Source organism: Schizophyllum commune (assembly GCF_000143185.2).
Source record: "Schizophyllum commune H4-8 unplaced genomic scaffold SCHCOscaffold_7, whole genome shotgun sequence".
In the NCBI taxonomy this organism is placed as follows: domain Eukaryota; kingdom Fungi; phylum Basidiomycota; class Agaricomycetes; order Agaricales; family Schizophyllaceae; genus Schizophyllum; species Schizophyllum commune.
Genome location: NW_026089544.1, coordinates 803,309 through 829,395, shown reverse-complemented (window position 1 = coordinate 829,395; position 26,087 = coordinate 803,309). Strand labels below are relative to the sequence as shown.

The following is a 26,087-nucleotide window of genomic DNA, read 5'->3' as shown; positions in this document are numbered from 1 at the left end:
GAATAAACACCCTTTGTTCCCAACCCCCATGTCTGCTACCCTCCGCCCGACACCCACAGATGGGTTTCCCACCGAAACATCTCGAGTCCAGCACGAGACCGAAGAGATCCTCGCTAAGCATCTCTTCGGCCCCGCCACCCTGAATAAGAACGCACATATGCAGTTCCTTGCGCGCAACCTCGTCCAGGGCTTCCCTGCGCGCTACGTCTCCCAGGATGCGAGCCAGCCGTGGCTCATGTTCTGGACCTTTCAAGCGTTCAGCGTACTCCAAGTCGGCCTCGACCCGGGTAACCGCCAGCGCGCGATCGACACGATCTTGGCGTGGCAGCACCCCGATGGCGGCTTTGGCGGCGGGCCAGGGCAGAACGCGCACCTGATACCAACTTACGCGTCAGTGTGCGCGCTGGCGATTGCTGGGAGGCCTGGTCCGGGAGGTGGATGGGACGACATTGATCGGCAAGTCGTGCAGTAGGGCGCTCGGTGGCGCGTCGTCTAACGCGTTCCCAGAAAGAAGATGTACGATTTCTTCATGTCGCTGAAGCAGCCAGATGGCTCGTTCCTCGTAAGTCGGAACGCCGAAGTGGATGTGAGGTGCGTTTCCATTGGGCAGCGCGGTGCGGAAGCTAATCCCTTTGTTCTTAGAGGAATATACTGCCTGATCGTCACGGCCATACTCCTCGATATCTGCACGCCCGAACTCGTCGAAGGAACCGCATCCTTTGTCGCGTCATGCCAGACATACGAGGGCGGATTCTCCTCTGCCTCCCAACCATACTTCGCTCCAGGGGCCGACGGCAACCCAACCCTCCTCCCATCCCCACGACCTCAACTCGGCGAAGCCCACGGTGGGTATACCTATTGTTCGCTGGCAGCATGGACCATGCTCCAGCCATTCATCGCTCGTATGCCGGAGCCCAAGCCGTCCATCAACCTCAAAGCATTGCTGCGGTGGTGCACGCACATGCAGGGTACGGAGATAGAGCTCGGCGGCTTCAAAGGAAGAACAAACAAGCTTGTAGACGGGTGCTACTCGTGGTGGGTAGGAGGATGCTTTGCGCTGCTCCAGTCTCTGGGCCTCAGCCGACCATCGCACCCACCGCACGAAGCAGCTGCGAGCGACGCGCCACCAGCAGACGACGGTAATTGGGACGATGTCGATGGTGTGTATGGATCACCTCATTCCGACATCACTCACTCAACAAATCCGTCAGACTCCCTATTCAACCGCAAAGCACTGCAGGAATACATTCTCTACGCCGGTCAGCACCCCAGCGGCGGTCTGCGAGATAAGCCTCCAAAGTAAGTAAGGCTATGTCCACCGCGACAGGACCCTGGCGCCTGTTTCAATACGCTGGCTAACATCCTCATCTTCTAGGGGTGCTGACGCGTATCATACCCTTTACTGCCTGGCCGGACTCTCCGCCGCCCAGCATCCCATGATACCCTCGCCATTTCGGCGCGACGAACTCGCCGGTGCATGGACCGATTCGGAGATGCCAACGAACGATCTTCGAAAGTCCCTCTTCCTCGACATGCTGTGCTACGCAGAGGAAGAGGGCGCGTCGAAGGTCGTAGGCGGGCCCTCAAACCGTGTCGTAAGTATAAATCCCTCTTGCTAGCAATGCGAGCACTGACAGCACCATAGAATGCCACCCATCCCGTCTTCAACCTAACCATGACCCACGCGGAAGGAATGATGGCGCACTTCTACAAGCAGCAGGTGCCGCCGCGAAAGCCTGCCGCTGTAGCCAAATGAGCCAGGCTCTGCAGCCAAATGAGCGTGCTATATGTGCGGATATCGCAAATGTACACTTATTCACTGTACTATCAACATCAATGCTATGTACGAACAATGGAAGACCATGTACTGCTGACGACGCAAGCCAATATACCCTAAGGATGGAAGCTATGTTACTGTAAACCAAATCGTGGATCAAACCAAGGTATAACTGCTAGCTGCTGTGAGCCATCAAGTCCGGGCGCCTACACGGGAGTCCAAACGCCATGCAGGGGTTCCTTACCATACAACATTGTTCTGCGCGAAAAGCTGGGTAGAGCAAAAAGCAAGCGAGGGATAGCTTTGTTGCGTATCTGGGGCGACAGAAATGCACGACTGCATCTGTAGGGAGTCCGTTCTCTTTCGTATGGTGTGTTGGCGTTCATCTGCTGCTCCTGCGATTTTTTCGGGACACGAAGCCGCGGAGGTAGTGCGTGACGGATTTGAGCGACCAGGAGGCGTCGCGCTCGTCTGCGGGTCTACGGAATCGTCAGCAAGTGGCGAAAAGGCAGGAGTAAAGGGCGCGTACTTAATTTTCGAAGATGACGAGGTTGGAATCTCCAAATTGGCCGCCTTCGCTGCAGACATCAGGCGCTCGTTCTGCATGGACAGCTCGCGCAGGTTGTCCTCCAGCATTCTGGCGCGCTCCGATTCCTGCTGCCGCAGCTGGGTGAGCAGCGGCAGGAATTCCCGTACCCGGTTCCACTTCTCGCACCGCCCGTCGATGATGCCCGCCATATCCGCGTCCATATGTGCCGCCTCGTCCTCGTTGAGCTCCCAGGTGACGCCAGCCTCCAGGTCCGCGCCAACGGGGCAAACCTGGCTGAGGAAGAGTGCCACTTGCTCAATATCCTCCTCGTCTATGATGGAGACGCCCATGGAGAGTATGATAGGCTCCTTGAAGGTAGGTAGGGAGGTTATTTTGTCGGTCGACGGGTCGATGTATGCGGTGGGGATGTCGTGTCGCGATGCATGGAGGAAGAGCCCAAGCGTACGCAGGCGCGGGCAGTGCGCAGCGAAGGGCAAAATCGCGCGCAGGGTGAGCGGCGCCGACGCTGACTCGGGCGGCTCGCTGTTCAGCACTAGCTTCTCCAGCGACGGCCACCGTCGCGCGAGCTCTTCCAGGTCGCCTAGGGTCAGCCGCAGCGGGTGCTGCAGCAGGATCTCGAAGTTCACCAGGCTGTCACAGTCGAACAGCGGCCGGAGCGTCTCCAGCGACGCCGTGTCCTCCGCCTGGGGCCGCTCGGGCGTGACGTCGACTGCAGAGAGCAGTGACAGCTCGCGCAGCTGGGGGCACGTGTCGCGCACGGCGCAGAGCAGCTTGCGAATGTCGCCTGGTGTCTCAAGCCGAAAGGAGTGGATGTACATCATGGTGAGGTGGGTAGGGCCGTGTCCGCGTGCGAGGAAGTTGCACATATCGATGAAGGACGAGGTGAGAGAGAGGTCGTAGAGTGCGGGGAATGCGCCGGAGGATAAGGTGGGTGCGAAGGTATAGATGTCAGAGGCCTCCCCACACCCCTGAGCCTCCATGTACTGAAATTCAATGATCCCGAGGTTCTCGTGGCCTTGCGAGAGCGTCTCGGCGACCTTGCTCGTGAGGTAGTAGCGGGGGAGGGTGATCTTGCGGAGGTTGGGCAGCGACTGGAGTAGTGAGACGACCTCCTCTTCGTGCGCGCTTGCAGGCTCGTTCCAGCGCAGGTCCAGGTGCGTGAGACAGGGCATGCGGGCTGCGACGTCGCTAAAGAAGGATGTGAGGGGGATGCTTGTGGTTTGCAGCATGGGTATAGTGACGATGAAGCTCTTGACATTGCGATGCATGAACATAACAGACGAGCGCAGGGGCGCATTCCATTCGAGTACGCGTAGGGAGGGGAGAATTTCGAGGGATGTTCGTGTGGTTGCAATATCTGTGAATGCCGACTGTGCCAGTGCGCCGACCCTCTCTTCGTATACGAGATGCCGGACGCGTCGTGCATACCGATTGAAGCGCGTCCAATCGTCGGCTTGTAGTAATCGTGTAAATTCCTGCTCATGATGACTATCATGCTCTCGTGTAACAGACTTGCCACGCACCAGCGCCATCGAGCCTGTCTGCTTGCTGAGCGGGGCAAGTATCCCAAAGAGCCGCGGTAGGTCGTCTACAACTCTCCACAGCGCGTCCAAGGCGATTTCACACCATTGCCGACAGACAAGGGCGCAGCCTACATGCTCTTTCTGTTCCAAGAAGTTGATCATGATATCCAAGATTTCGGGTATTTGGAGGACGCGGCTCGCCGAGGAAGGGGGATATGCGCGCGCCATGATGGTGGTGGGCGGCACCCGAAGGGTGCCGCCCGGTCAGTGATGGGACCGGTAACTTGATAGTAACCGGGAAAACGCTGCTCTCGCCTGTCTATACCAATGTCGTAGCCTACAGCTTGGAATACTGACGCCAATCGACGGCGATTACAATGATATGCATGTCCTCGAAATTTCAGGACCGTCGTAGTTTACGTTCGTGAGAAATACTAGTGTGCGCATTAGCCGCCCATCAGCTGCCCATCATTTACCCGTCCCAGTCCATCTCCTCGTCCTCCTCCTCGTACCAAGCATCCGTCGTGATCTCCACAGCTTCAGAAACATCCTCTAGCCCCGAATTGATCGCCTGCGATGCACCATCCACCTTCAACCGCAAGTGCTGCCTAAAGACCTCCACTAGCGCGAGCTTCTTCGACTCGACCGGCATACTCCATCGACCCGGTGGGAGCGTAAGCTTGGGGCCCCATACAGACTTCAGCTTCGCAAATTGAAGGTCTATCAGCTTCCCCGTCATGCGCATGATCTCCTCCTCGCTCTTGACCTCTGGTGTGCTGGCAAGCAGAGCTTCCTTCTTGCTCCTCTTCGCCGCCCTCGCCATAATCCTTCGCCGCTTCATCTCGACCATCTCGCACTCGAACTCAGCCTGCTCCTTGCGTCGCTTGCGCTCCACGCCTGATGCGTCGTGCTCCCGCGCTTTACGCATAACGTAGACGTGGTCGGCGTCTTGAAAATGCTCGTCGGAAAATTGTTGAGTCTCGTTTGTCGTGTACATGGCAATCGCGTTATGCTTATCCATGGTAGACGTCGAAAATTTGCGCGCCCAGACACACCACGCGCCGAGCGCCCCTTCATTTCGGTCGTTAGTCGCGTTGAGGAAGACGTGCGACCGCTCATCAGCGGTCATTCCGTCAATCACCCCGCCCGGTGCGTATTCGGACGAGAATCGCAGCCACGTCACCTTCGCACCCTCTATAAAGCTAACGAAAAGCTGCTGCAGATTCGCCAGCCTCCCTTCCCTGTCCAACTGGGCAATGGCCTCGACAACTTCGGGCCTCTCGAACGGCTCGCCGTCGAGGGTAGCTTCGACATGGCTGTCCGCAGCGAAGTCGAGGATGAGGTCGGGGGCGTCGATCAGGCGCTGGCAGTGCTCGCGCAGGTCGGCGTGAAGGGGACCAAGGTCGATAGCGTTGAGCTGGTCGTCCTCGTCGGCGCGCACCATGCGCATGTAGGGATGGGTGATGAGCTGCTGATACAGCGCCATGACTGAGAGTTCGGTAAGTGTAGGGCCATCATGGAGGGCGTTGTACACGTTGAGCTCCATGTTCGTCCAACTGTCTGACGTCTTTTTAGTCTTCATAAACTCCAGGAAAGCGATGTACTGGGGAAGGTGCACAAGCAGCTCGCCCGCCGCCTCGCCATGGCTGCCGAAGCGCGTGTTACTCGTGTGGGGGAAGGACCGAACAAGCCTGTCAAGGTCTGGGTCGAGCATGAAGCTCATCACGTTTATGTGCGTGTCGCCTTGGCCCTTTTTATCGTTGTGGTTGTTGAATATCGCCCCAGCCAATGCGGTCGCTTTGGCGCCTCCACGAGTACTCGATTCAAGTGCGGCAAGCTCGTCGTCGGTCAGCGCGCGGTCACCGAGCTGGGGCGCAACCGCCTTGCGCACTGCCGCGGCATTTGCCTTGTTCGCCAGAGGGATGGGCGGCGACAGGCCGAGCTTTTCCCAAGTCGCCATCATCGCCGTATTCCCCCCCTTGAACGAATTTTGGTCTTTATGCATACAGCACCCTGTCCAGACGAACAAGGTGAGTAGCCGCCGATCCGCCGTTGGAAGCTCGCTCAATCGCTTCTCTCCGAGACTGCGTATCATGGCGTCAATGGTTGCAAGGTCGTGCACGGCGCGCTCCTCGCTCGAGAGCGCGTCCCAAGCCGCCTTTCCCCCCGCTTTCTTCACCTTCTCTGCGTTCCAACTATCAACGAGGGCTCCGAACTCTTCGAGAGGCATGTCCGCTTTCTTCTCCTCCCCGAGTTTTTGAATGATAACATCGTGCTTAGCATCGCGCATCGCGTCCGCCGTCGCCTTCTCTGCCGATGCGTGGTCGCTGCACATACCACGGAGGATGACGCATATGTGGGCGAGGTCGAGCGTGTTGGTACGTGCACAGAGTGGCGAGTCATTGTAGAAGCTGATGATCTCTTCGAAGACCCGGAACCATGACTCCTTCGACTTGCCCGCAGTGTGGTCCACTGTAGCTCGTATGCCATAGAACCGGGTTCGCCATACAACACGGCTAGACCCGTCAGGTAGCACCTCAAATACGCGGTACGTGGCGTGATGAGACTGGTAGTTCTGGTTGCGGCGAGACGTGCTGTCACCGCTTAGAGTGAGATCTAATGGATCCCATGAGATTCTGGAGCCTGTCGCTGCGGAATTAACGCACCCTTCGCAAGCCTAAGCTCATGTCCCTGCTGTATACGCGCCATGACGAGGCCCTCGAGAACGATACGTCCAGCAGTTCGTCGACTAATGATCTTCTTCAGCTTCACCCCGAATGTTGCAGCAACATCTTGTACGAGCCGCCCGACTCTGTTCTGGCTACATCCAGCGGTAATCAGGCTTCGCACCAATGCGCGAATCTTGATATCGAAGGCATGCCTTGTCTTCATGTTCCAGCAGCGTGTCGACGGGCCTGACTTCTTCTTTTGTCTCCGGTTGGTCGCTCGCGCGCGCCCAAGCATCTTCTGCAGGTTATGGACGTGCTGGCGGACACTGCGAAGCTCCTCCTGCTTCTTCGACGACTGCGCTGATGACTGCTCGTTTGCAACGACCGCCTGCGTCAATTTTTTCTCTGCGTCGCGCAATGACTTCTCGAGATGCGAGATATTCCGTGACTTGTCCATAAGTGCCAATCTGACCCTCTCCTCAGCCTTCTTCTCTGTTAGAATGAGCTGGGCCTTAAGCTCCGCATTCAGGCGCTTCGCGCTTGCAGCTGCGGCTCGCTGCCTTTTCTCCCGTTGTCTCGTATTTCGTAACTCGGTGCGTAGATCTTTCATTGCTGCCTTCAGTTGCCGGTTCTCACGTTTGAGCTTCAGATTCAGCCTCTCTGACGCCTGAAGCTTCTTCTCTGTCTCCTGCAGCTTTTGGTTGACCGGAGGCACATTCTCCTGGTTGGCCTTAGCTGCTTTTCCAGCAAGCATGCGCTGGTTGCGCTCGGTGTTGGCCTTCTTTCGTCCCTTTGCAGGCATAGCGCTCTTCTGGATAGCTGAGGTCAATGGTCAGATACCTTCTATTGATATCGGAGCTCACCCCTAGACGACTGAGTCCTGTACGGCCTTGCACATATGCGTTGTTGGTTACCAATGTAATGTGTTGCTTTGTTTGTCCCCTCGCCCTCAAGCAGTTCACGTGCGCGCGATTGCCTTTTTTGGCAGTATTTGCTATGTAACAGTCTGGCGTTAGCGCTGACATTGTATGTGCACGATGATGTCCAATAATTTCAGGCTATGAAGTTTGTGGCATTTGGAAGATTCTGGCGACAGCGATAGTGGATATGTTCTCTGGATCTTTTCATCCAGATTTATCTTCAGTCCCCTCATACCTTTACTCGTGCCATACTCCCTCGACGAACTATTCCCGTCACCAGAAAATGAGATATATATTCAAGTCCTGGATCCGTCGTGTCCGGATATCACGGAAGACCTCAATGGAGCGCGGCTACAAAATCCGTCGAAAGTTCATTTAAAGCCTTCGCCAAACAAGTGCAAGCTGACCGGCTCGGATACGCCGGGTGCCCACCACCAATGATGGTATGTGCAAAGCAGTGGCTAAGGGGAATTTGAGTACAAGGCCTGCCATATCGGGACAAGCGTGACGTGACTGTTGACGTTTATGTGACTTGGCATGCTCTTCCTGCTACTTATGCTGCTTATGCTACTTATGGCCGGATGTTGCACCAGAACACACCCTTGAAGATGAACTAACACCATAGATGACACTTTCTGCGAGAGAGAGAAAACCCTTCCGCTAGTCATCAGCCATCCCCTTCACGCAGAATTAAAACCCGATGTCGATGAGTGGGCAAATGAAGCATGCAAGTTAGTGTACTATGTCGCATCGCCGTTAAAACCACGAAAATACTGAACACAAACGTTGAGTTGAAGCATACGAACGGACAAGAGGGGTATACACCAACCCAGAACCGCTTGGCAGACTTCCGACAACCATTTGTGGCAACGAGCTCCAACTGGCAACGCGCCTATGGGTCGCACGAGTACTGTAGGCTCCATAGCGTTAGCTCGAGCCGTTCCCGAACCGGCTTACCTGTGGCGCGACCTGCATTCCTCCATTCCATCGCAGGCATGGTCACTATCGCCACCCCCGCGTCGGTATTTACCCACCTCGAGGCCACTCACTGTACCCAAACTTCCCGATCCGCGTCAGCCCACCGCGCCAGAAACGGTAAAAATGGACAACAGTATCGTCAATACTACGTGCATCGTCCGACGACAGGCATGGGAGTTATTTACCGTAAGTAGGTGCGTATCGTCGCCGATACGCACCACAACATCGTGGCGCGCGACAGGTAGGTAGGCAGCGGCCCCAGAGAGCGTCCGTGGAATAAGTACATTATATACAGTAGATGAGTACGACGTGAAGGCGAGTGGGCCGGTGGGTGAGTGAGCGAGAGGGTTCTATCAATACAGCGTGCGGGTCCGTCCATATCCGAAGGAGCGTAAGGAGCCCAGGGCCCAAAGATGATGATATGAATGCAAGCAAATATGTATATGATTAATGCAAAAGACAACGCGGGGAGCAACGGCGTGCAGGGAGCGAGCGTGCGCACGAACCTAGTTGGGGTTGAACGACCAGATGATCTCGTCCGGGTGGAACGTGGCTGGGTCGAAGAGGCTTAAGCGCGCGCGGAGGTACAGGCGGCGCACTTCTCGGCACTCTTCCCCGTTCTGCGCCACCTCCCATTGCGGGACGAGCTCACTGAGGGCACGTTTGATGAGCGCGACGTACTCCTTATACCCTTCCAGGTCCTGCTCCAAGAACATGGGCTGCACCGCCCAGAGGGGGACCGTCCGAGCGCCCTCCCAATCGATGATAGCGAGGACGTCCGTTGGTGCGTCCGGGCGCACGAGCACGTTGTGAGGCATGAGGTCGATGTGCTCGAGAACGATGGCGGAGGTGGTGTCGTCTCGTGTCTGTTCATCGCCAAAGAGGGACGGCGGGGCAGACTCGATGTCGGATACAACGGCGGCCATGCGCTCGCGATGTACTTCCGACAGCGGCTCTGGATCTCCGAACGCCATATCGCGGCGCGCGATAGCAAGCAGCCACTGCTTGAGAGACGTGAATGGCCCGCATCTTGAGGGGTCGGGCGGTGCTGTCCGGTTGGCCTTCGCGGAAGGATAAAAAGTGGTAGGGCCGACAATGACGGTGCTGTCCGCGGGGCCGGAAGAGGGCGCCTCGTAGAGACTGCCTACGGAGGGGAAGCGCATTGATAGTAGTTGACCCCATATCTGGGAAATCTTGAGACAGATTTCCTCGCGCTCTTCCCGAGTCATGTTTGGCCATTTCTCCATGAGGGGCACACCGGGGACCTGCGGACCGTCAGGCCTACTACGGCTGGGAGAGTGGGGGTATGTGCACGAACGTATTCCATCATCATCCACTCTCCGCCAACTTCGCCTTCGTCATCGAGGTTGTGGTAGGTGACATCGGGTACTGGGACGGAGGAGTGTTGCCTCACGTATTTGAGCGTGGCGATCTGGCAGTACGTGAGCAGTTGGCCGACTTGGCAGGAGTGCCACGCACCTCTGAGCGCATCTTGCTCGGCGGCGTGAGGCCAGACCCAAGGGGGCGGAAACAAGGAGCGTCAATGCGAACGACATAGCGTTCGGAAGAAGGCAAAAGAGTGGCTAGGTAGACCTGCGGAGGGCGGCTTGAGTGGGTTATACTTCTCGGATGCGAGCTCTCGTACCATGTGGTGCGAGCCTGCGCGCCTGGTAAGTAGGAGGCTTGTCAAGTGAGACCTGGACGCACCCTGCCACCATGGAACCAGCTGGCACTGCTGGGCCGTGTGGGCTTCGATCTTCGCGACAAGAGCCGCCGTGTTGATTGGGACGGCGGGGATCACGCTCTCCATGGGTGCTCGATGGTCGCGGCGGCTTGCTTGACGCTTGACTGGAGGAAGATCACAGACTCCGGCAGCCACTCCTCATGGCTGGCAAATCCGCGCTCAGCACGCGGCGCGCGTCGCGAGCCTGCAAGCGCCACATGCCCCGGATCGGACAAATCCGACGCACCTTAAAAGGCAACTGAACACTCTATTGCCAATCCCGCCGTCTTCTCGGCAACGTGGCCCATCAATGACACAAGAAATTGAAGAAAATCTTCCCTTGGCTCGCAGAATACGTGTCTCGGTCAGAGAAAGCACCCTCGACTAGCCGAGTGGCATAGCGACAGCACACTCTATCAGCTTTTTGCCCGCATTTTTGGTGCTTTTGTTCTTGCCGATGACGTGAGGCGAACCGACATGATGGAAGGTTGAGTGACGTCCCGGCGCCGAGGCGCCGATTCCGAGGTCCGGCACCCGGACCGATGGGGTTGTTGCCATGGCGGCTGTGCCAGGCAGTGCCGCATAAGAAATGCCGGTTGTTTTTCTTTTCATTTATTATCACCGCGTCTTGTCCTAAACTCCCATCTCGCTCCCCGCGTCCGCCTCGTATAATCCCGCCTCCAGAGCGCGCCTCCCGTATAATACGCCCTCGCACCCACATCGATCCCACCGACGCCTCTCTTTGCACCCATCGTCTCTGTCACTGCCGCACTAGATGCCGATTGAACGCGCCACGTCTGGTGTCCCCGCTACCACCGCGATTTGGAAGGAAGGAACGACCTACGAGGCAGGTGCACATGCCTGCATACCATACAAGGTCGACAACCGATGGTACTCGCACAACTACATCTGTATAGTAGGACGTGAGTTGTCGGCGCACCTCATCCTTCTACCCTCCGCTAACGTCGCTCGTGCAGATCGCGCAGACCACACAAATCGGGTACCTTGCCTTTCACCTCCCGCCGATCGCACCGCGTCTGACATCGTCCCCAGCCACCGAACCCGGATTATTGGCAACCCCGTCCATAAGCCACCTTGTAATACATCGGGGTCGCGCAGGTCTTGGGTACGCCGCGTATTCCATCCCTGCCCTCCTTCTTCTCATCTTTTCTTTCAGCACAAGAGCTGAGCTGGCCGCGATTCCGCCTCATACTATACAGCGTCAACATATATTATCATCTATAACCGTCAAATCTCGTATCCTCTCGACATCATAACGCTGGCGTGGCCGCTCCCAGCGAACGTGTCCCGGCCTACGAGGGCGCACGATCCGCTCAGGACCCGACCAGCTCCTTCGCTCATCCGCCCTGGTCGCCAGCCCCGTTCGTCTTTCTCATGGCCGCCGTGTCGGCAGATCCGCACTTCATTTATTACTGCTGTATTCTAGTTGCTCCTGCCCCCGAAACCGTTCGTGCTCTACATACCGCGTACGCATCGCTGCCTATACGCGCGCCTCAGGCGTCCCCCACGACACCCTGTCGCAGCCCAAGCCCCGAAGAACTACTCTACGCATCGTTAACCGTCGCAATGCTATTCGCCCCTTGCTTGCTGTGCTCATCGACGGACAGCGTGCCTGTTGTGCGCGGACGTATTTCAAGAGATTGCAAGCCCGTGGGCGTGGATTTCCAATCTTCTTCGAGGCCTCGACCATGAGCACGATGATGAATCATGCTGGGACGGGCAGCCTTGCCGCGATCCCCTGGTCTTCCTTCCCCAACCTTCCCCTCCCCTCCAACGCACGGATCTTGCGCGACGTCGCCTTCTCGCGCCCTTCGACGCCTTGCGGCGACCCTCACATGCATGCTACCCAACTCTGTCCCCTCCGTATCCCGAGCTTATGCCAACGAAATTGGGATGGGAGGTCCTGCTTCATGAAGCTCTCGCTTGCCCCTTCCTGACAAGGCCTTCCGCTTTCGGCGCGCCTTGTCGTCCACGGGGGCAATCATCTGCGATTATCAGCCGCATCGATGCAGTCTCGCACAATCGCCGCCTCTGCGGGGCCCGCCAGCTGGCCATACGGAGCCCTTCATGTCCTCCAGGCAATCGATATGCAAGCAGGAGGCCTCAGCGAAGCGTCAGAGCGCGGTTTCGGCGCGGTTTCGAATCGGCCGTCGAGGGTGGGATACGCGTGAAGGTGATCCAGGCCCTCTGTTCACTGGTACCTGGATGGCGAGGATCGATGCATTGTCAAAAGCTGGTACGGAGGGTTTGGCGGCATCCATTTCTGCGCCTTACGCGCACCTCGAACTCCGGCTGCCGCCACCGCGTCAATGTATCGCGGCTGCCGTCACGCTGCAGCTATGGCCCGCCGCTCGGCGGCCTCGAGGGCTTCTTTACCCAGGAAGATCTGCCTGTTCACGACATTCCCATCTCAGCTGCACTGTATGTAGACGTATACAAAGCTTCGCTCGGGTAGTAATCGTTTCATCAGCTAATTTGTGGAGTTGAGACCGGCTGTGGCAGCAATCAGCAACAATTCGTCTTCGTCGGGTGCAGCGAAATATCAACCGTGATCCGGCGTTCGCCGAGCATACCGTCACGTCACGAAGTTCAACTTCGTGACGTCGCTCGTGACGAGAATTAGCCCTTCCTTCCCCCTCACACACTAGCAACCTCTGCACCCGGGTCATCGTCAGGAACAATAGGAACTTGGACACAACTCTCCTGCCTCAATGCAAAGCCAAGACAGAAACGCACTGCGCTGCCGCGGCGCAGCAGGTCCAGAGCGAGAAAAAGCCTCAAATTCAATGGCCGCGAGACGTAGGACGGAAGAACTACCATGGCCACCATTGCCCATGCGACACCTCGCAGTGCGGGCACCGTTCCTGCTTTCCTTCTGCAACCCGACGACGCGAGGGGGGATGGGCAGTGAATTTACGGTGGCGTTCTCGGGCACGAAGGTTTGCCTCCGTACAATATTTGCCCCCGACGGGACCAAATATTAACACGCGGACGATGCGGCCCCCTGCCTCCGTGCGCTGCCCTCAAGGCTGTGGCTCGTTCGCGTGCTGGTCGACGTTGACTCTTGATGGGACACGAAGACGAGAAATCTTCTGGACTCTCGAAGACAGCTCCCCTTTTCTTGCCATGGTTATGCCTCCGAGACGCCACTCGCCTCGCTTGTTTTGAACCTTGCAAAATACAGATACCCCTCCACTACCGCGCGTCAGCGACTGTCATCTCGGAGTCGTGGCGAGGACGATACGAAGAACGCAAGCAATCGATAAACTCCATCTGGAGCAGATGGCGTACTTTGAGGCAACGTGCCACACGTTCGTCTAAAATACATCAATTTTGGAGGAGCCGTACTCTAGAGATACAGCGCCTTTACAGAGTTGATACAAAGCTGCCTACCCTCTCACCGTTCCGATCGTCTATATCCAAATACACCTACAGCACCCGCTCAATCAGCCCCAAGCCCTCCTTCTCCAACACCTCCCGGATAGGGTCGCAAATCTCCGGCGTGTAGGGCACAATGACACCAGGCGTGTTGATCACACCGTCCAGCACCAACTGCACCGCAATCCCACAGGGCACACCGACGGTGCGCGCCATCGCCGAGTACCCGATCGGGCTCCCGTACGCCTCGAGCGTCGACGTGAGCGTGTCCTCCTTCCCGTCCGCCCACTCGACGACGAACTTGTGCTGGAGGATGACGAGGTCGCGCTCGCCCTGCTCGTAAGCCATGAGCTTCTCGAGGCGAACGCAGAGCGTGTCGAGGAGGTTGGAGGCGCGGATAGGCGCGGGCTCGCTCGAGAAGAGGCCGACCCAGCGCATGCCGGAGATGATGCGCGTCGCCTCGGATTCGTCGGGGAACTGGCAGAGCTCCTTGACCTTGGCCACGAGGGTCCTGCGAGACGGTCAGCGCGGTGCAAACGTGAAGGGAAACCAAACAACGTACGCCTCGTTCGCGTCGGCCGTTCCCAAAGCCTTCGCATATATCTCCGCCCAGGTCAAGCCCTCCTTGAGCCAGTCCTTCTCGCCCTGGTCAAGCCACCCAGTCTGCACCAGCGCCTTCACGAACTCCGGGAAGCCCTGATACCGCAGCGTCCCGCGGACGCACGTCTCCGCCTCCGGGATCCCATAGAACTCCCTAAACGGCGTCGAGTCGCGGTTCGGGTACGCCACATACGCGTACGCCGGCGAGATGTAATACGGCTTCGCGTGGCCCATCAAGTCCTTCCCCGACACCTCCACCTTCTTCCCGCCGTCGATGTACGCCGCGTTGTTCAGGAGCGCGAGCAGCACGCCGCGCGACGACCACGAGAACTTGTACCCGAGCGGATTCCCGCAGCACTCAGGCGCGGGCAGGCCGCCGCAGTAGGAGAGGAACTTCTTGATCTTGCCGCCCTTTGCGTGCACCTCGCTGATCGTCTTCACCGCGTACAGGTGGTCGATGCCGGGGTCGAGCCCGATCTCGTTCATGACGACGATGCCGGCGGCCTTGATCTCGGGCTCGAGCGCGCGGATAGCGGGGGAGACGTAGGAGGTCGTCACGACGTTCGTCTTGCCCTTGATGGCGGCCTGGATGACCTGGGCGTGGAAGGTGTAGGGGATGAGGGAGATGACGAGGTCGTGCTCAGCGACGGCCTTGTTGAGCGCCTCCTCGTTGTTGACGTCCAGCGAGATGGCGGTGGTGGAGGGAAGGCCGGCAGCCATGGACTGCGCACTGGCGAGCGTGCGGCAAGCTGTGGGCTATCAGCAAAAAGGAAGCATACGAGGACACAGACCACGCACCGATGGTCAGCTCGTTGGAGGGGTCGCGCGTCACGTACTCCGCGGCGGGAAGGGCAACGAAACCACTGCCGAGCAAGAGTACCTTCCGCTTCGGCTTGTTCGCAGCCGAGACCGCCTTCGCCTCACGGCCAAACTTAGGCAGCGGGTTCGTGCCCTCCTTCAAGATCTGGCGACCGAACTCGGGCAGCACAAATGCAGCCTTGTGCACCTGCTCGTTGTAGTAAATGTTGCCCTTGACCTGGCGGAGGGGCGTGCTGAGGTCGCGGTCGGCGGCCTTCGCGCACACCATGAAGCCGATCTGGCCAGAGGGGTAGGTGGGGATGGTGGTGAACGCATACTCGACGGTGGGGAAGATCGTGGCCGCCATCTTCTTCAGCTCGGCGATGAGGGGGGTATGGAGCCACAAGCACTCGGCCTGCGTCGAGATGTGGCCGCCGGGGGTGAGGGCATCGTGGAGGAGCTGGAAGTACGGCTTCTGGAAGAGAGATTCCGCAGGGCCGACGGGGTCGGAGGAGTCGGTGATGATAACGTCGTAGGTCGACTCGTTCTCGGCGAGGAACTTGAAGCCGTCACCGATGAAGACGCGGACCTTCGGCGACTCGAGGAGGGAGGACATGTAGGGGAGGAATTGCTTCGAGACACGAATGACAGCCTCGTCGATGTCGCAGAGGACGACCTCCTCGACGGACTCGTGCTTGAGGACCTCACGGACGACACCACCGTCACCACCACCGATGACAAGGACCTTCTTCGGTTTGGGGTGGCTGGCGAGGGGGAGGTGGGCAATCATCTCCTGGTAGCTGGGAAAGCGTGAGCTGGCGGTATTGGACGATAAGCATTCGACATACGAGAACTCATCCCTCTCCGTGCACTGGATGACACCGTCGAGAACGAGGACATTCCCGTAGGTAGCCGACTCAAACACGAGGACGTCCTGGTAGAGGGACTTCTCGACGTGGAGAATTTTGTTGACTTGCAAGGTCATAGCCTGACCCGGCCACTGGGAGGAAATCTCGCTGAACCAGCCATCTGCGAGGGGGGAATCAGCATCTCCAGAAGGTCCTGAGACTCTGCACATACCGCGGATAGAGGGGTGGGTGAGGGGCGCCATGGTTCAGGATGAGGGGAAGGAAGACAGCCTCGCGATCTCAAATCGATCGTCGAGTCAACTCTGCAATCTTGACTGCAAATCGAACCGAGACCCCGGAAAACGCGATCGGTCACGCAGTCACGTCGCGTTTGAAGACATTGGCGCGTACAGAAGGTGCGTCGACTAAAGACAGAACATGCGCAGAAAGGAAACGCATACCATGATGAAAGGTACGGCAGGGAAGGGAGAAAGGGGGAAATCGCATCGTCGGCGCATCACGTCGGCGCGTTGTAGGGGAACCACCATGGGAGGTGTAAAACATGTCGCGAGGACTTGCATTGCGTGATGCTTCAGGCGAGCGACCGCCATCCTTTCATGTGTCTCTTCCTTTGTGGCTCTCCCAGAGGATTGGCGGCAGCGATGGTGGTGGAAGGAAGGAAGGAGGGAAGGAAGGGGAAGAGAAGAACAGTTGTGTCAAAGTATCCACCGGCAGTTTGCGGTCCGTCCTCCGATGCAGGACTTCGCCCTTCTCAATATTCTCGACTAGTGAAGTTGCTGTTCTGGATGAATCAAACGCTCGGTCAACTTTCAAAAGCAAGTCTATGGCTTGAGATGTACTGTACGGATACATACACATACATGATACATCTCTGCGCTCTGCGCAATCGTCTACAAGTGGTCTATGCATACATGTGGGGTCTACAGTCTATTGTCAGCCATCGGGATACCACCAATTACCGGATTTCTTTTTATGCTCGTTAATAGTCGTGAGGTGCGCAGCTCAAACAGGCCGCGTAAGTCGTGCAGCCCGGATCCTTCAAACGATCTCCTCGACATCTTCGTGCTGGCCAGCGCGCTCATCCGCATCTCGCGGCGTCGACGTCGGTGTCGATGTCTTCTCCTGCTCAGCACGCCTCCTCCTCAGCCCCGGAATCCCCACCTGCACCTTCAGACCCCCCGCCTGCCCCGCCAGATCGACATTCCGCCCCTTCGTCTCCGGCAACCACACCGCAAACACCGCCACCGCCATCCACGTACACGCCGCCCACAAGAAGTAGGGCCCGCTCGGATACTTATCCAAGAACATCGGCGTCGTGAACGCGATCACCCAGTTCGACAACCAGTTCGTCGTGTACGCGAGGGAGGAGACGGATGCGCGAGTTTGGACGGGCTGCGCCTCGGACACCCAGATGCGCATGAGGGTGGCCCAAGTGACGACGAAGGGGATGAAGTAGACGAAGATGAGGGCGATGACGGCGTAGTTGCCGGCCTGGGAGAGGTTGGGGAGGGAGTAGAGGATGCCGATGAGGGTCATGGCGGTCGCCATGATGGTGCCGCCCCAGATGAGGGATGGGCGCCGGCCCCTGCGGGTGGTGAGTGAGCAGAGCGGACGAGCAGGGGGACAGGCCGGACACTTACCACTTGTCAGACACTATCTGCCCGAAGATGGTGAACACGACGTTGACGATACCCGTCACACCAGAGGCCAAGAACGAAGCGCTGGAGGACGATAGCCCGGCCTGGCGGAACAGAACCGGCGCATAGTACAGCACGCCGTCAATCCCGGCCAACTGCTGCACGGACAGCATGAACAGAGCCATCGTCGTCCGCCCACGCAGACCGGGCGCAAAGGCCTCCTTGAACTGCGCGATATGGTGCTTCAGCCCGCCGCGCCGCGCCTTCTCCCTCGCCGCCTCCTGCTGCGCCTTCTCCTCCTCCTCGCTCGCCGCCAGCGAGATGAACTCGTCCTTGCTCAGATCAAGCCGATGCATCGCGCGCACGGCCTCCTCCCGCCTCCCAACATGCAGCAGCCACCGCGGCGAGTGCGGCAGGAAGCGCACGCCGACGGCGCACACCAAGCACGTTAGGCACTGCAGGATCCAGGGCAGCCTCCACGACAGCGAGCCGACGATGTTCAGGGAGCCGTAGCACACAAAGTACCCGATCATGATCCCCGTCGAGATGAAGAGCTGCATGATGCAGCCGACGCGGCCGCGCAGCTTGCGCGGGGCGACCTCGATCCCGTACACGGTCACGGCGGAGAGGAAGATGCCCTCGCCGATGCCCGAGACGCAGCGGCCGACGAAGATCATGGCGAGCGCGGAGTGCTGCGACATGTTGATGCCCGCGACGGAGCAGAGGAGGGAGCCCATGCCGTAGACGGCGCATCCCAGGGAGATGGCGTGCGTGCGCGAGATGCGGTCGGCGATAGAGCCCGCGCCAAAGGAGGTGATGGCAGCGGGGATGAGAACGGCGGAGACGAAGAGACCCTGGACGATGGAGGATAGGTCGCCGAACGTCTTGCTGAAGTCATCCATAAGTGTTATGGGGCCTGCATAGGGAAGCAAGGTCAGCTCGTGTAGTGGGGGAACGCGATCGCGACGTACCGATCGAGCCTGTGTCGAACCTGTCATGCACTGACGGTCAGCCTGCAAGTTCACGAGCAAGAGGGTCTACAATCGTACCCGAAGACGTAGGCTGCGCAGACCTCATCAGCACGCAACTCTCATCGTGTCGAACTGAAGGGTTACGCACCAGCGAGCGAGGCGAAGCATACGCACCGCGCATAGCGCGGGACGTGCAGAGCCTGGCGTATCTTCGTAGCGTAGCTGGTCATTCTAGCTGCCTCGTTCCGAGCGCAACAAGCAGCCGCAAGGACTCCTCAGCAAGGGGGAAGGAGGGCAAAAGAGGAGAACCCTCGAGCGCAGCATTTTTATGTGCCCCCGCATGCCCTATCACCTAATCTGGTGTCAACCTCGACGATACCATGCTCAGGGGTATCCCTATAACCGATCCCCCGTGCTAGGGTCGTGCCGCGGGGAACAGAGTGGGGGACCTGCGGTCGACCCGGCTGGAAGACCATGGCTGATGGAGAAGGTGCAGGTGCTTTGAGTGACCGGGGTGTGGGGTGTAGCGACTTTGCGGGAACTTCCTGGGATTGCACGGCTTATTGGACCTTGAAGCCTGCGATAGGGTCAGAGGATGTGAGGATGGCCCGGGAGAGACATGAGACGGCGGACGGGCGTTATCGAAATGCTGCTCGGGGATCGGACCGGGCATCTAATTCCTATATGCGCGTACCTGCGCGGGCCACCTGCCTCCCATTCCCTGCACCCTCCGCACTCTCGACGAGGGATTGAGGTAAGAAGTACGTGTAGAGATGTGCTGCGCAGAAGGATGGAAGCTGGAATAGCCCGGATTGAGTCTATGTAGCAGGTGCTAGTAACTCTGCGGACAGATATTTGGGTAGGGCGAGCTTCAGGCATTTTACCGAGGAAAGTCCGACGACCGAAAGCTTGGGTTGTCAGTAGTACATAGTTGAAGTCGAAGAGGTTTCCACTCGCTTACAGTGATGTATGTGGAATTAAAGGTTCCAACAGAACTACCAGCGCCAGAGAAGGGCATATTCTGTTAAAATGGTCTGTGTGTTGTTCGAGAGCGCTCTGAGGTTAATCGATACTGGACTAGATGAGAATAAGCCCTCACAATAGATTGCTTGGTCAAAGGCGAGAGGCGCGGAGAAACTTCGGGTTCATTGAAAGTGCGATCACGTGACCTGCTGCGAATGCATATACTGCAACACCACAGCTGGTCCACAGCGTGTACAGAGGACCTGCGGGGAAGAGACGTAGAAGATGGCGTGACTGCGATTCGAACGCACACGGGCTCCCGACTGAGCCGCCACGGCGAGGGTCGAGATAGAGAGCGGCAATCGAGGGTCGAGACTGAGAACGCAATTGAGGACCGAGAGCCATAGCGCAGTCGATAGTGAGACGCCAGTCGAGCATGCGCCAAGGCGAATTGATGAGGAGAATGGCGCCGAAGTTATAAGTAGTATACGGGCGAAGTCATGGAAGGAGGAAGCCGCGAAAGGGATTCTACCATGGGATAAGTATACAAGTCAAGATAAACGAGAAGATACGCACCTCCGGCGCCAATGAGCGCCTGTCGGACGGGAGCCTGCTGTCACCGCCAGCAGACCGCCCAAGCAATAGCATCCAGCGAGTTGGGTGCGGTCTCGACGATTGCAACACGCAGGCCCCGCAGTCGATGTGGCCACCCCGGTCGAAGCCGCCTGTCGTCTGTTGGTGGCGATGCGAGGAAGTGGTGAGAGACCACAGAATCGATGATGAGCATACATGTCGCGCCGGAAGAAGAAGGACGTGCGCACCGCCGATGCTCGAGAGCGCGGGACTCGGACCTGCCGTCGCCGCCAGCCGACCGCCCAACGTATACCACATAGCGAGTTGGGTGCGGTCTCGACGATTGCAACGCACAGGCCCTGCGGGTCGCCAGTCGAAGTCGCCGCCTTTACCAAGTCGTCTACGGTCCTTGTCGATGTTGTCCGTCGTCCACGTCGCTGGCGATGGGAACTTTTCTGTCGATGGCCGTTGGCTTATATACTTGTATGGACTGCTGTGCAGAGGTGTGGCGCAATAGCTTATGGGTCAATTATACCGCAACAGCTTGGAGAAGTTAACAGCTTCAAGGTGTATTCGGATGCGGGATCTGAAATGATATCGACCTTTCAGCGGACCATAAATGGAAGAATCCACGATCTCACGCACATTCACCGCCCCCGCCACCACCACCTGGCACCGGTGCTCTCCTGCGCTGTCCTTGCGCTGACGGTGTTGCTAATTGAGTACATTCGTCGCGACCACAAGCGGCCAGAAGTGATGAGGGCGAGGGCTAGTTCGATCCGAGCGAGCCCGTCTGCTTCCTCTCCTGTTCAATTCCATCTCCTTCACCGACCACCCTGCCTCGTAGGCGCTCCTGTCTCTGCTGCCGCTATGTATTTGTGCGTGTACCGACTTTGATCGATAAACAACCTTTGACGTAGGGTGAACAAGCTCGACAGTGGCGCAATGTACACTGGGGAACGACGACGCCTAAGTACTTTGCCCCCTCAATATTATGCCCCAGAGGCAAGCCATCCCTCACCCTCCATTTCTAGCTTCCCAGCGCAGTTGCAAGATACCTGAACGCACCCAGTCGCGGGAGAGAGGTCTGCTCGAGCCAGCCCTCACGTCGTCCTCTGACCGGGCCACAAAAGTACTCAGGCAACTGCGTCGAACTTAGCCATCTTTCAAGACGTATGAGATAGTAGGGCGAAATGCCTGAAGGATGTGTGTATCAAGGAACAAGGCGTGGCACAAATATTAAGACAAGATGGTGGGAGGGAAAGAGGAAGGAACGACCAAATGGAGTTCGTCAATATCTGTCCGCGTGATCGGCCCGGGCGGAGGCTTCTGGCCTTCCTCCGGACTTCCATTCAGATGAAGCGCATCTCTTGGTCTTGGCGCGTTCATGTCCCTAAAAGTTACTCTGCACCTGCGAGCATAGCCTGAGACGATGCGAACATGCCCATACTGCGGTCAGCGATGGCACGGCGTCCCCGACTTAATCAAAATTCACCAGATTTTCATGTCGGAATGATTGCGTCGAACTTCTCGGGATAGGGATGCTACTTCCTACATCGTCTGCCACTCCAAAGTCAATCCCTGCTCGAATGCTCTTCCTTCACTCACCCCACCTACTCCATCTCCCAAATTGCCCTCCTCCCATTGGCCGCCACTACGCGAGAGTGCGACCCATCGGTCGCACCCGCATACGCCTGTCGCCCTCCCATCCTGGAGACACACCGGCGACAGAAGACTTACATATGGCCCTTCCCGCGATTGGTCGCTGCTTACAGGCGCAGCCGACGAGGCTATATAACCCACTCTGCTTCGCCTTCTCCACAGTACTCAGTACCCATCCCGACGTTCCCGCGTCCATTCACCTTCGGCGTCTAGTCTTCTTCACGTCCTGTGATCTGCTCGCGCCTCCTCCTGTACATCGTCATATACTTCGTAGCTTCTCGATCCCACCCTTCTACCGCTCACCATGAAGTTCACCTCCGTCCTCTCCACCGCCTCCCTCGTCGGTCTCGTCGCCGCGCATGCTGGGCCCGCTCCCCTCACCTGGAAGCGCGACAATCTCGAGGCGCGCGACACGCTCGAGCGCCGCTGCGGCAGCGCCCTCGCCCACAAGCGTGCTAAGCGCGCAGAGGAGGCGATGAACACGGTGCTCGCGAGGCGCGGGCTGGAAGGGTCGAATGTGAAGATCCACCCAAAGTACGTCCTATGCGTTCTCTGCAACGATGGTATCTGAGTTTTGTCCACCACAGGCGGTCGACGAACCAGGATAGCACTTGCTTGGTGACGCCGGAGGGTATGTCTTTCCTATCAGCTTACTCTATTTCGAGAAGTGAAGCTAACATCCTGCAGTCACGCAGGGTCCCTACCACGTTCTGTGAGCTCAACTCAGTATCGCACATGCGTCCTCGTAGTACTCATGCTGCGGTCAGCGGTGAGATTGTACGCCAGAACATGACCGAGGACCAAGCCGGTGTTCCCCTCGAGATCTCCGTCGACTTCATCGACATCAACAACTGCGAGCCCCTTTCAAACTACTGGATCGACATGTGGCAGGTGCGTTTGTTTTCTTACCCTCTTCTATTCTCCATCAAGATCTATTCCTCTACATACCATCTCTCCTCACCCTCTATCTCAGTTCGTCCCTAACCTCCTCACTCAGTGCAACTCCACCGGCCAATACGCACACTACGCCTCTTCCACCGTCGGTACTGGCGGCGGTAGCGGTGGCGGCACCCCGCCTTCCGGCTCCGGCGGCGCTGGCTCGGGCTTCCCCAGCACCACGGAGGTCGCCACCTCCACCCTCGGCCCGTACTCGGGCGCGGACGACCCTGCGGCGGGCGCATTCTTGAACACAACGATGGAGGACAACGAGACGTTCTTGAGGGCGGTGTATCCGACTGAGTGAGCGGCAATGCCTTGATCAATCGGCGAAGGAGGCGTGCACAAAGGTTGATGCTGACTGATCTCTAGCGAGAACGGTCACCTCACAGCGTACACGATCGTCCCTGGGTGGTGTAAGTCGCTATCCATTGCATGCTAAGAACATGACTCTGACATAACCCTCGCCAGACTCCGGCCGCGCCGTCCACTTTCACATCAAGGTCTATCCCGAGGGCTACATCGCCGAGAACGGCACCTTCGTCGCAAACTCGAGCGCGCAGCAGTACGTTCACTGGGTCTTTACGTCGTCGATGTCTTTGAGCTGACTGACGGCGCCCTGTCTAGCACTGGCCAATTCTTCTTCGACGCCGACACCATGGACGCCGTCCGCCAGGTCGACCCGTACACGTCGAACACCATCTCCTGGGAGGACGCTGTTGCGAATGAGGGTGTGTCTCGATCTTCGTCTCTCCTTCTCTCCACCCCCCTCCCTGCCTTCCTCTATCCTCGTATTCACCCTATTCAAAGACATGTACTGACTCCCACACCCTTAGACGACCAGTGGTACCCTTACCAGAGCGCCACGGGCTACGACGCTGAGATGGCCATCACCTGGGTCGGTGACAACCTCGAGGATGGTTTGATCGGCAGCATCACCGTCGCTGTCAACACCAGCTACACCAGCCCCGAGCTCTCGACGCAGTACTCGAGCTTCAACGTGGCGGAGTACCTCGAGGAGGGCCTCCTTCCATTTGCGTCGACCAGCGCTTTGGAGAGCGGAGAGACAGGTGCGTCGAGAGGTTGTTCTGGCCTGCGATACAATCTGACAACTTCCGAACAGCTGCTGCCAACTAAGCCCTTCTCAAGCTACCGGAAATGGACCGGGCGGCTGCAATCTAGATGAACATGGGATCTTCGTGTAAAAGCAATCTAATCACATGGGTTTTGAGCAAGTCTCTCAACTTCGAATGGGAGGCTATGACGGTCTTTCATGCCATGATCGCGCTACGACTGTCGCGCAATTACCTGTACCGCCCTGATGACTGTTATCAGCCCTATCTACCCATCGGCTTTCGTCCTCATCTCGCGCGAGTAAGCACCATGCACGCCCGCGCGCGGAATGTGGGCCCTGGCGCACGCAACCCTCCGATCAGCCTGGGATCCGGGGATGCGTAGGGCGTTTCAGACGGTCGCTCCGCCTTTTCTTCCTGAACCACAGCGATCTTAAGGTGCAGTCTCAGGTTAGATCTTGCAAAGTCCTGCGATCACGACGAGTACCGAAGGGCAAAGTCTGACTGGTCACCAGCGATCAAACATGGCAAACATCCAGCAAGACCCGCCGTCCATCTTCCTACTAGGGGCCACTGGCTTCGTGGGCTCTCACTTTGTGCGCTTGCTTGCGCAGGCTCTGCCCGAGCATCGCGTGTTTGCGCTCGTGCGGTCGGTCAGTATTCACTTGTTCGCTATCCCCTTTCTTTCTTCGGTCAATTTGGAGCTTGAGTACAATGACCGACACATACTGACTGACCCTCACAGCTAACCCCCGCCCGCCGCGACGTCCTCGCGTCCCTACACCCCAACATCGTCCCCGTCGAGGGCACGCTCGACGACGCAGCGCTCATCACCGAGTGGGCAGCCAAATGCCCCATCACTATCAATGCAGCCAATTCGGACGATTTCCCGCTAGTGAAGGGTACGCCGATATTTTCCTACGCTGTCTTTACGTGGCCTGCGCTTGCAGGACGAAGATGGATGGGTAGTTTCATTACACTGACCGACTGCCAGCCCTCCTCGCCGGGCTCGAAGCCAACTCGCAGGCGAACCCCGGCCGCGCGCCGCTCTACATCCACCTCTCCGGCCTTGGGCTGATCAGCGACAACTGTCGGGGAGAGCAGCTGGATGAGTCGAAGGTGAGTTTCCCTATCCCTCCAGTCCCTCATTACCACCGCATCAGCAACCCACCCTGCGTTAATTTGACCCCCCCCCCCATCGTTGGCTAACACACACCAGGTCCACATCTGGTCCGACCTCGACTTCCACCCCAACCGCGTCGAGCCCACTAACTCGCACTTCCGAGAGGACTCGGCGGTCGTGGACGCCGGTATGCGCGAGGATCTGCCCATCCGCACCATTGTGGTCTATCCGTCGTGGATTTATGGTGTTGGAGAAGGTGAGGAGGCCACTGCACTCTGCATTGTTGACTCCCTGAGTCGACGCTGTGCCGACGTCGTCGCTCGAATCGACATCATCAGTGGAGTCGGTGATGAGGAAGGGCTGAAGGCTGACTCTGCTACGCAGGTCCCGCAAAGAGCACCGTCGGCGTGCGCATGTTCTACGACATGTTCAAGAAAGCTGGTGCTGCTGGGACGTGGGGTGCCGGGGCGAATAGGGTGTGTTCGCTAGTTCTTCTATACGCCGGAGGCTATGGGTGCTGATTCCATCACCGTGTATTAGCTTCCAAGCACGCACGTCAAAGACGTCGCATCCGCCGTCTTCACTGTCTTGAAGGCTGCACTGGAGGGTCGTGCGGAGGAAGGCAAGGAGGGCATATGTGAGTCAGAGGAGTTCTATTCGTTGCTCAAGGAGCGCTGACGACCCACTACACAGATTTCGCCACCTCGGACAACCCCATGGTGTCCATGCACGAGTACACTTCCGTGATGGGCGAGTGGATGCACGCTAAGGGCCTGCTATCGAGCCCAAAGTCGACGCCGTTGCCTGCTAGCATTACCGAGCCGTTTGGGGAGCGTGAGTCCTCGGCTTGTCGGCCTCCTTGACCCGCCATAAAATTGCTGATCTTCTGCTTGCAGTCGGCTGGTCGCGCGTCGGCGGTTCAGAATGGGCGAAGTCCGAGCGCTTATATCGTCTGGGCTGGGAGCCGGTTGAGTCGCGCAAACGGACGATTCTGCAAAGCTTGCCAGATGAGCTAGAAGTCGTGTATGCGGCTGACGCTGCGGGGGAGGATGGTGAGCACGTTGCAGTGGGCCGTAGAATGCGCACCTGACGTCATTCCAGCGAAAGTCAACGGTGTCCGTGGTATGGTCTGGAGCGAGACAGCGAAGAAATGAGCACGGAGAACCATAGAAAGGCCATGTAAATCGAGATACAGAACATCGAAGGCCGGGTAGTCAACTGCTGGCGCGAGAGGAAAGCTGAAGCGAGGGTCGAGGCGAAGAGTGAGACGGACGTCATACGAATGTCCTGTATCGCTGGAAGATTCGACAATATGAGCAAGTCTTGGTATCAATGCTTCGCGT

The 26,087-nt window shown here is 58.0% G+C and overlaps 9 protein-coding genes across 9 annotated transcripts; 5 read left to right on the top strand and 4 right to left on the bottom strand.

The window, feature by feature from the left end:
- Nucleotides 1-15: 15 nt before the first annotated feature.
- Nucleotides 16-1,984, top strand: SCHCODRAFT_02628482 (terpenoid cyclases/Protein prenyltransferase). Its single transcript, XM_050345473.1, has 6 exons — nt 16-456; nt 508-591; nt 643-1,160; nt 1,212-1,299; nt 1,376-1,595; nt 1,646-1,984. Exons 1-6 carry the CDS (start codon nt 29-31, stop codon nt 1,754-1,756), a joined length of 1,449 nt encoding a protein of 482 aa, XP_050199564.1. The 5' UTR covers nt 16-28; the 3' UTR covers nt 1,757-1,984.
- On the bottom strand, nt 1,766-7,321 carry SCHCODRAFT_01181323 (uncharacterized protein; the record flags this gene model as incomplete). The annotated part of the gene is made up of 6 exons (XM_003031394.2): nt 1,766-2,256; nt 2,307-3,515; nt 3,756-3,780; nt 3,851-3,915; nt 4,327-6,466; nt 6,517-7,321. 6 exons carry the CDS (start codon nt 7,319-7,321, stop codon nt 2,160-2,162), a joined length of 4,341 nt encoding a protein of 1,446 aa, XP_003031440.1. The 3' UTR covers nt 1,766-2,159.
- A 1,473-nt stretch (nt 7,322-8,794) lies between these two features.
- Nucleotides 8,795-10,024, bottom strand: SCHCODRAFT_02313326 (uncharacterized protein). The gene is made up of 2 exons (XM_050342344.1): nt 9,897-10,024; nt 8,795-9,849 (listed from the first exon to the last, which is right to left on the bottom strand). The coding sequence occupies exon 2, from the start codon at nt 9,662-9,664 to the stop codon at nt 8,924-8,926; it is 741 nt and encodes a 246-aa protein (XP_050199563.1). The 5' UTR covers nt 9,665-9,849; nt 9,897-10,024; the 3' UTR covers nt 8,795-8,923.
- Nucleotides 10,025-10,696: 672 nt separating this feature from the next.
- On the top strand, nt 10,697-11,853 carry SCHCODRAFT_02668609 (uncharacterized protein; the record flags this gene model as incomplete). The annotated part of the gene is made up of 2 exons (XM_050346595.1): nt 10,697-10,715; nt 11,588-11,853. 2 exons carry the CDS (start codon nt 10,697-10,699, stop codon nt 11,851-11,853), a joined length of 285 nt encoding a protein of 94 aa, XP_050199562.1.
- A 92-nt stretch (nt 11,854-11,945) lies between these two features.
- Nucleotides 11,946-12,744, top strand: SCHCODRAFT_02313241 (uncharacterized protein). Its single transcript, XM_050342343.1, has one exon. The coding sequence runs from the start codon at nt 12,038-12,040 to the stop codon at nt 12,614-12,616; it is 579 nt and encodes a 192-aa protein (XP_050199561.1). The 5' UTR covers nt 11,946-12,037; the 3' UTR covers nt 12,617-12,744.
- Nucleotides 12,745-13,473: 729 nt separating this feature from the next.
- SCHCODRAFT_02628453 (uncharacterized protein) lies at nt 13,474-16,067 on the bottom strand. Its single transcript, XM_003031396.2, has 5 exons — nt 16,018-16,067; nt 15,786-15,966; nt 14,938-15,737; nt 14,102-14,888; nt 13,474-14,050 (listed from the first exon to the last, which is right to left on the bottom strand). Exons 1-5 carry the CDS (start codon nt 16,046-16,048, stop codon nt 13,591-13,593), a joined length of 2,259 nt encoding a protein of 752 aa, XP_003031442.1. The 5' UTR covers nt 16,049-16,067; the 3' UTR covers nt 13,474-13,590.
- Nucleotides 16,068-16,608: 541 nt separating this feature from the next.
- Nucleotides 16,609-18,728, bottom strand: SCHCODRAFT_02628451 (general substrate transporter). The gene is made up of 5 exons (XM_003031397.3): nt 18,563-18,728; nt 18,493-18,505; nt 18,415-18,434; nt 17,447-18,359; nt 16,609-17,391 (listed from the first exon to the last, which is right to left on the bottom strand). Exons 1-5 carry the CDS (start codon nt 18,642-18,644, stop codon nt 16,845-16,847), a joined length of 1,575 nt encoding a protein of 524 aa, XP_003031443.1. The 5' UTR covers nt 18,645-18,728; the 3' UTR covers nt 16,609-16,844.
- Nucleotides 18,729-21,732: 3,004 nt separating this feature from the next.
- SCHCODRAFT_02628448 (aromatic compound dioxygenase) lies at nt 21,733-23,786 on the top strand. Its single transcript, XM_050345472.1, has 10 exons — nt 21,733-22,146; nt 22,200-22,243; nt 22,300-22,324; nt 22,380-22,503; nt 22,610-22,851; nt 22,921-22,964; nt 23,020-23,113; nt 23,176-23,279; nt 23,385-23,618; nt 23,672-23,786. The coding sequence occupies exons 1-10, from the start codon at nt 21,917-21,919 to the stop codon at nt 23,683-23,685; spliced, it is 1,155 nt and encodes a 384-aa protein (XP_050199560.1). The 5' UTR covers nt 21,733-21,916; the 3' UTR covers nt 23,686-23,786.
- A 359-nt stretch (nt 23,787-24,145) lies between these two features.
- Nucleotides 24,146-26,068, top strand: SCHCODRAFT_02544207 (NAD(P)-binding protein; the record flags this gene model as incomplete). The annotated part of the gene is made up of 9 exons (XM_003030979.2): nt 24,146-24,274; nt 24,367-24,523; nt 24,616-24,740; nt 24,841-25,000; nt 25,129-25,220; nt 25,285-25,381; nt 25,438-25,578; nt 25,641-25,796; nt 25,846-26,068. The coding sequence occupies 9 exons, from the start codon at nt 24,146-24,148 to the stop codon at nt 25,896-25,898; spliced, it is 1,110 nt and encodes a 369-aa protein (XP_003031025.2). The 3' UTR covers nt 25,899-26,068.
- Between the last annotated feature and the right edge of the window lie 19 nt (nt 26,069-26,087).

Excerpts from the sequence above, each read along its gene's own strand:
- SCHCODRAFT_02628482 (XM_050345473.1), top strand. The coding sequence starts at position 29 with ATGTCTGCTACCCTCCGCCCGACACCCACAGATGGGTTTCCCACCGAA. Across the intron at positions 592-642 it reads AACGCCGAAGTGGATGTGAG|AGGAATATACTGCCTGATCG; the intron begins GTGCGTTTCCAT and ends CTTTGTTCTTAG. Across the intron at positions 1,300-1,375 it reads CTGCGAGATAAGCCTCCAAA|GGGTGCTGACGCGTATCATA; the intron begins GTAAGTAAGGCT and ends CTCATCTTCTAG.
- SCHCODRAFT_02313326 (XM_050342344.1), bottom strand. The coding sequence starts at position 9,664 with ATGGAGAAATGGCCAAACATGACTCGGGAAGAGCGCGAGGAAATCTGT.
- SCHCODRAFT_02313241 (XM_050342343.1), top strand. The coding sequence starts at position 12,038 with ATGCCAACGAAATTGGGATGGGAGGTCCTGCTTCATGAAGCTCTCGCT.
- SCHCODRAFT_02628453 (XM_003031396.2), bottom strand. The coding sequence starts at position 16,048 with ATGGCGCCCCTCACCCACCCCTCTATCCGCG. Across the intron at positions 15,738-15,785 it reads ACGGAGAGGGATGAGTTCTC|CTACCAGGAGATGATTGCCC; the intron begins GTATGTCGAATG and ends ACGCTTTCCCAG. Across the intron at positions 14,051-14,101 it reads ACGGCCGACGCGAACGAGGC|GACCCTCGTGGCCAAGGTCA; the intron begins GTACGTTGTTTG and ends ACCGTCTCGCAG.
- SCHCODRAFT_02628451 (XM_003031397.3), bottom strand. The coding sequence starts at position 18,644 with ATGACCAGCTACGCTACGAAGATACGCCAGGCTCTGCACGTCCCGCGC. Across the intron at positions 18,360-18,414 it reads GTTCGACACAGGCTCGATCG|GCCCCATAACACTTATGGAT; the intron begins GTACGTCGCGAT and ends TTCCCTATGCAG. Across the intron at positions 17,392-17,446 it reads CAGATAGTGTCTGACAAGTG|GGGCCGGCGCCCATCCCTCA; the intron begins GTAAGTGTCCGG and ends CACCACCCGCAG.
- SCHCODRAFT_02628448 (XM_050345472.1), top strand. The coding sequence starts at position 21,917 with ATGAAGTTCACCTCCGTCCTCTCCACCGCCTCCCTCGTCGGTCTCGTC. Across the intron at positions 22,147-22,199 it reads AATGTGAAGATCCACCCAAA|GCGGTCGACGAACCAGGATA; the intron begins GTACGTCCTATG and ends TGTCCACCACAG. Across the intron at positions 22,325-22,379 it reads CAGGGTCCCTACCACGTTCT|CGGTGAGATTGTACGCCAGA; the intron begins GTGAGCTCAACT and ends TGCTGCGGTCAG.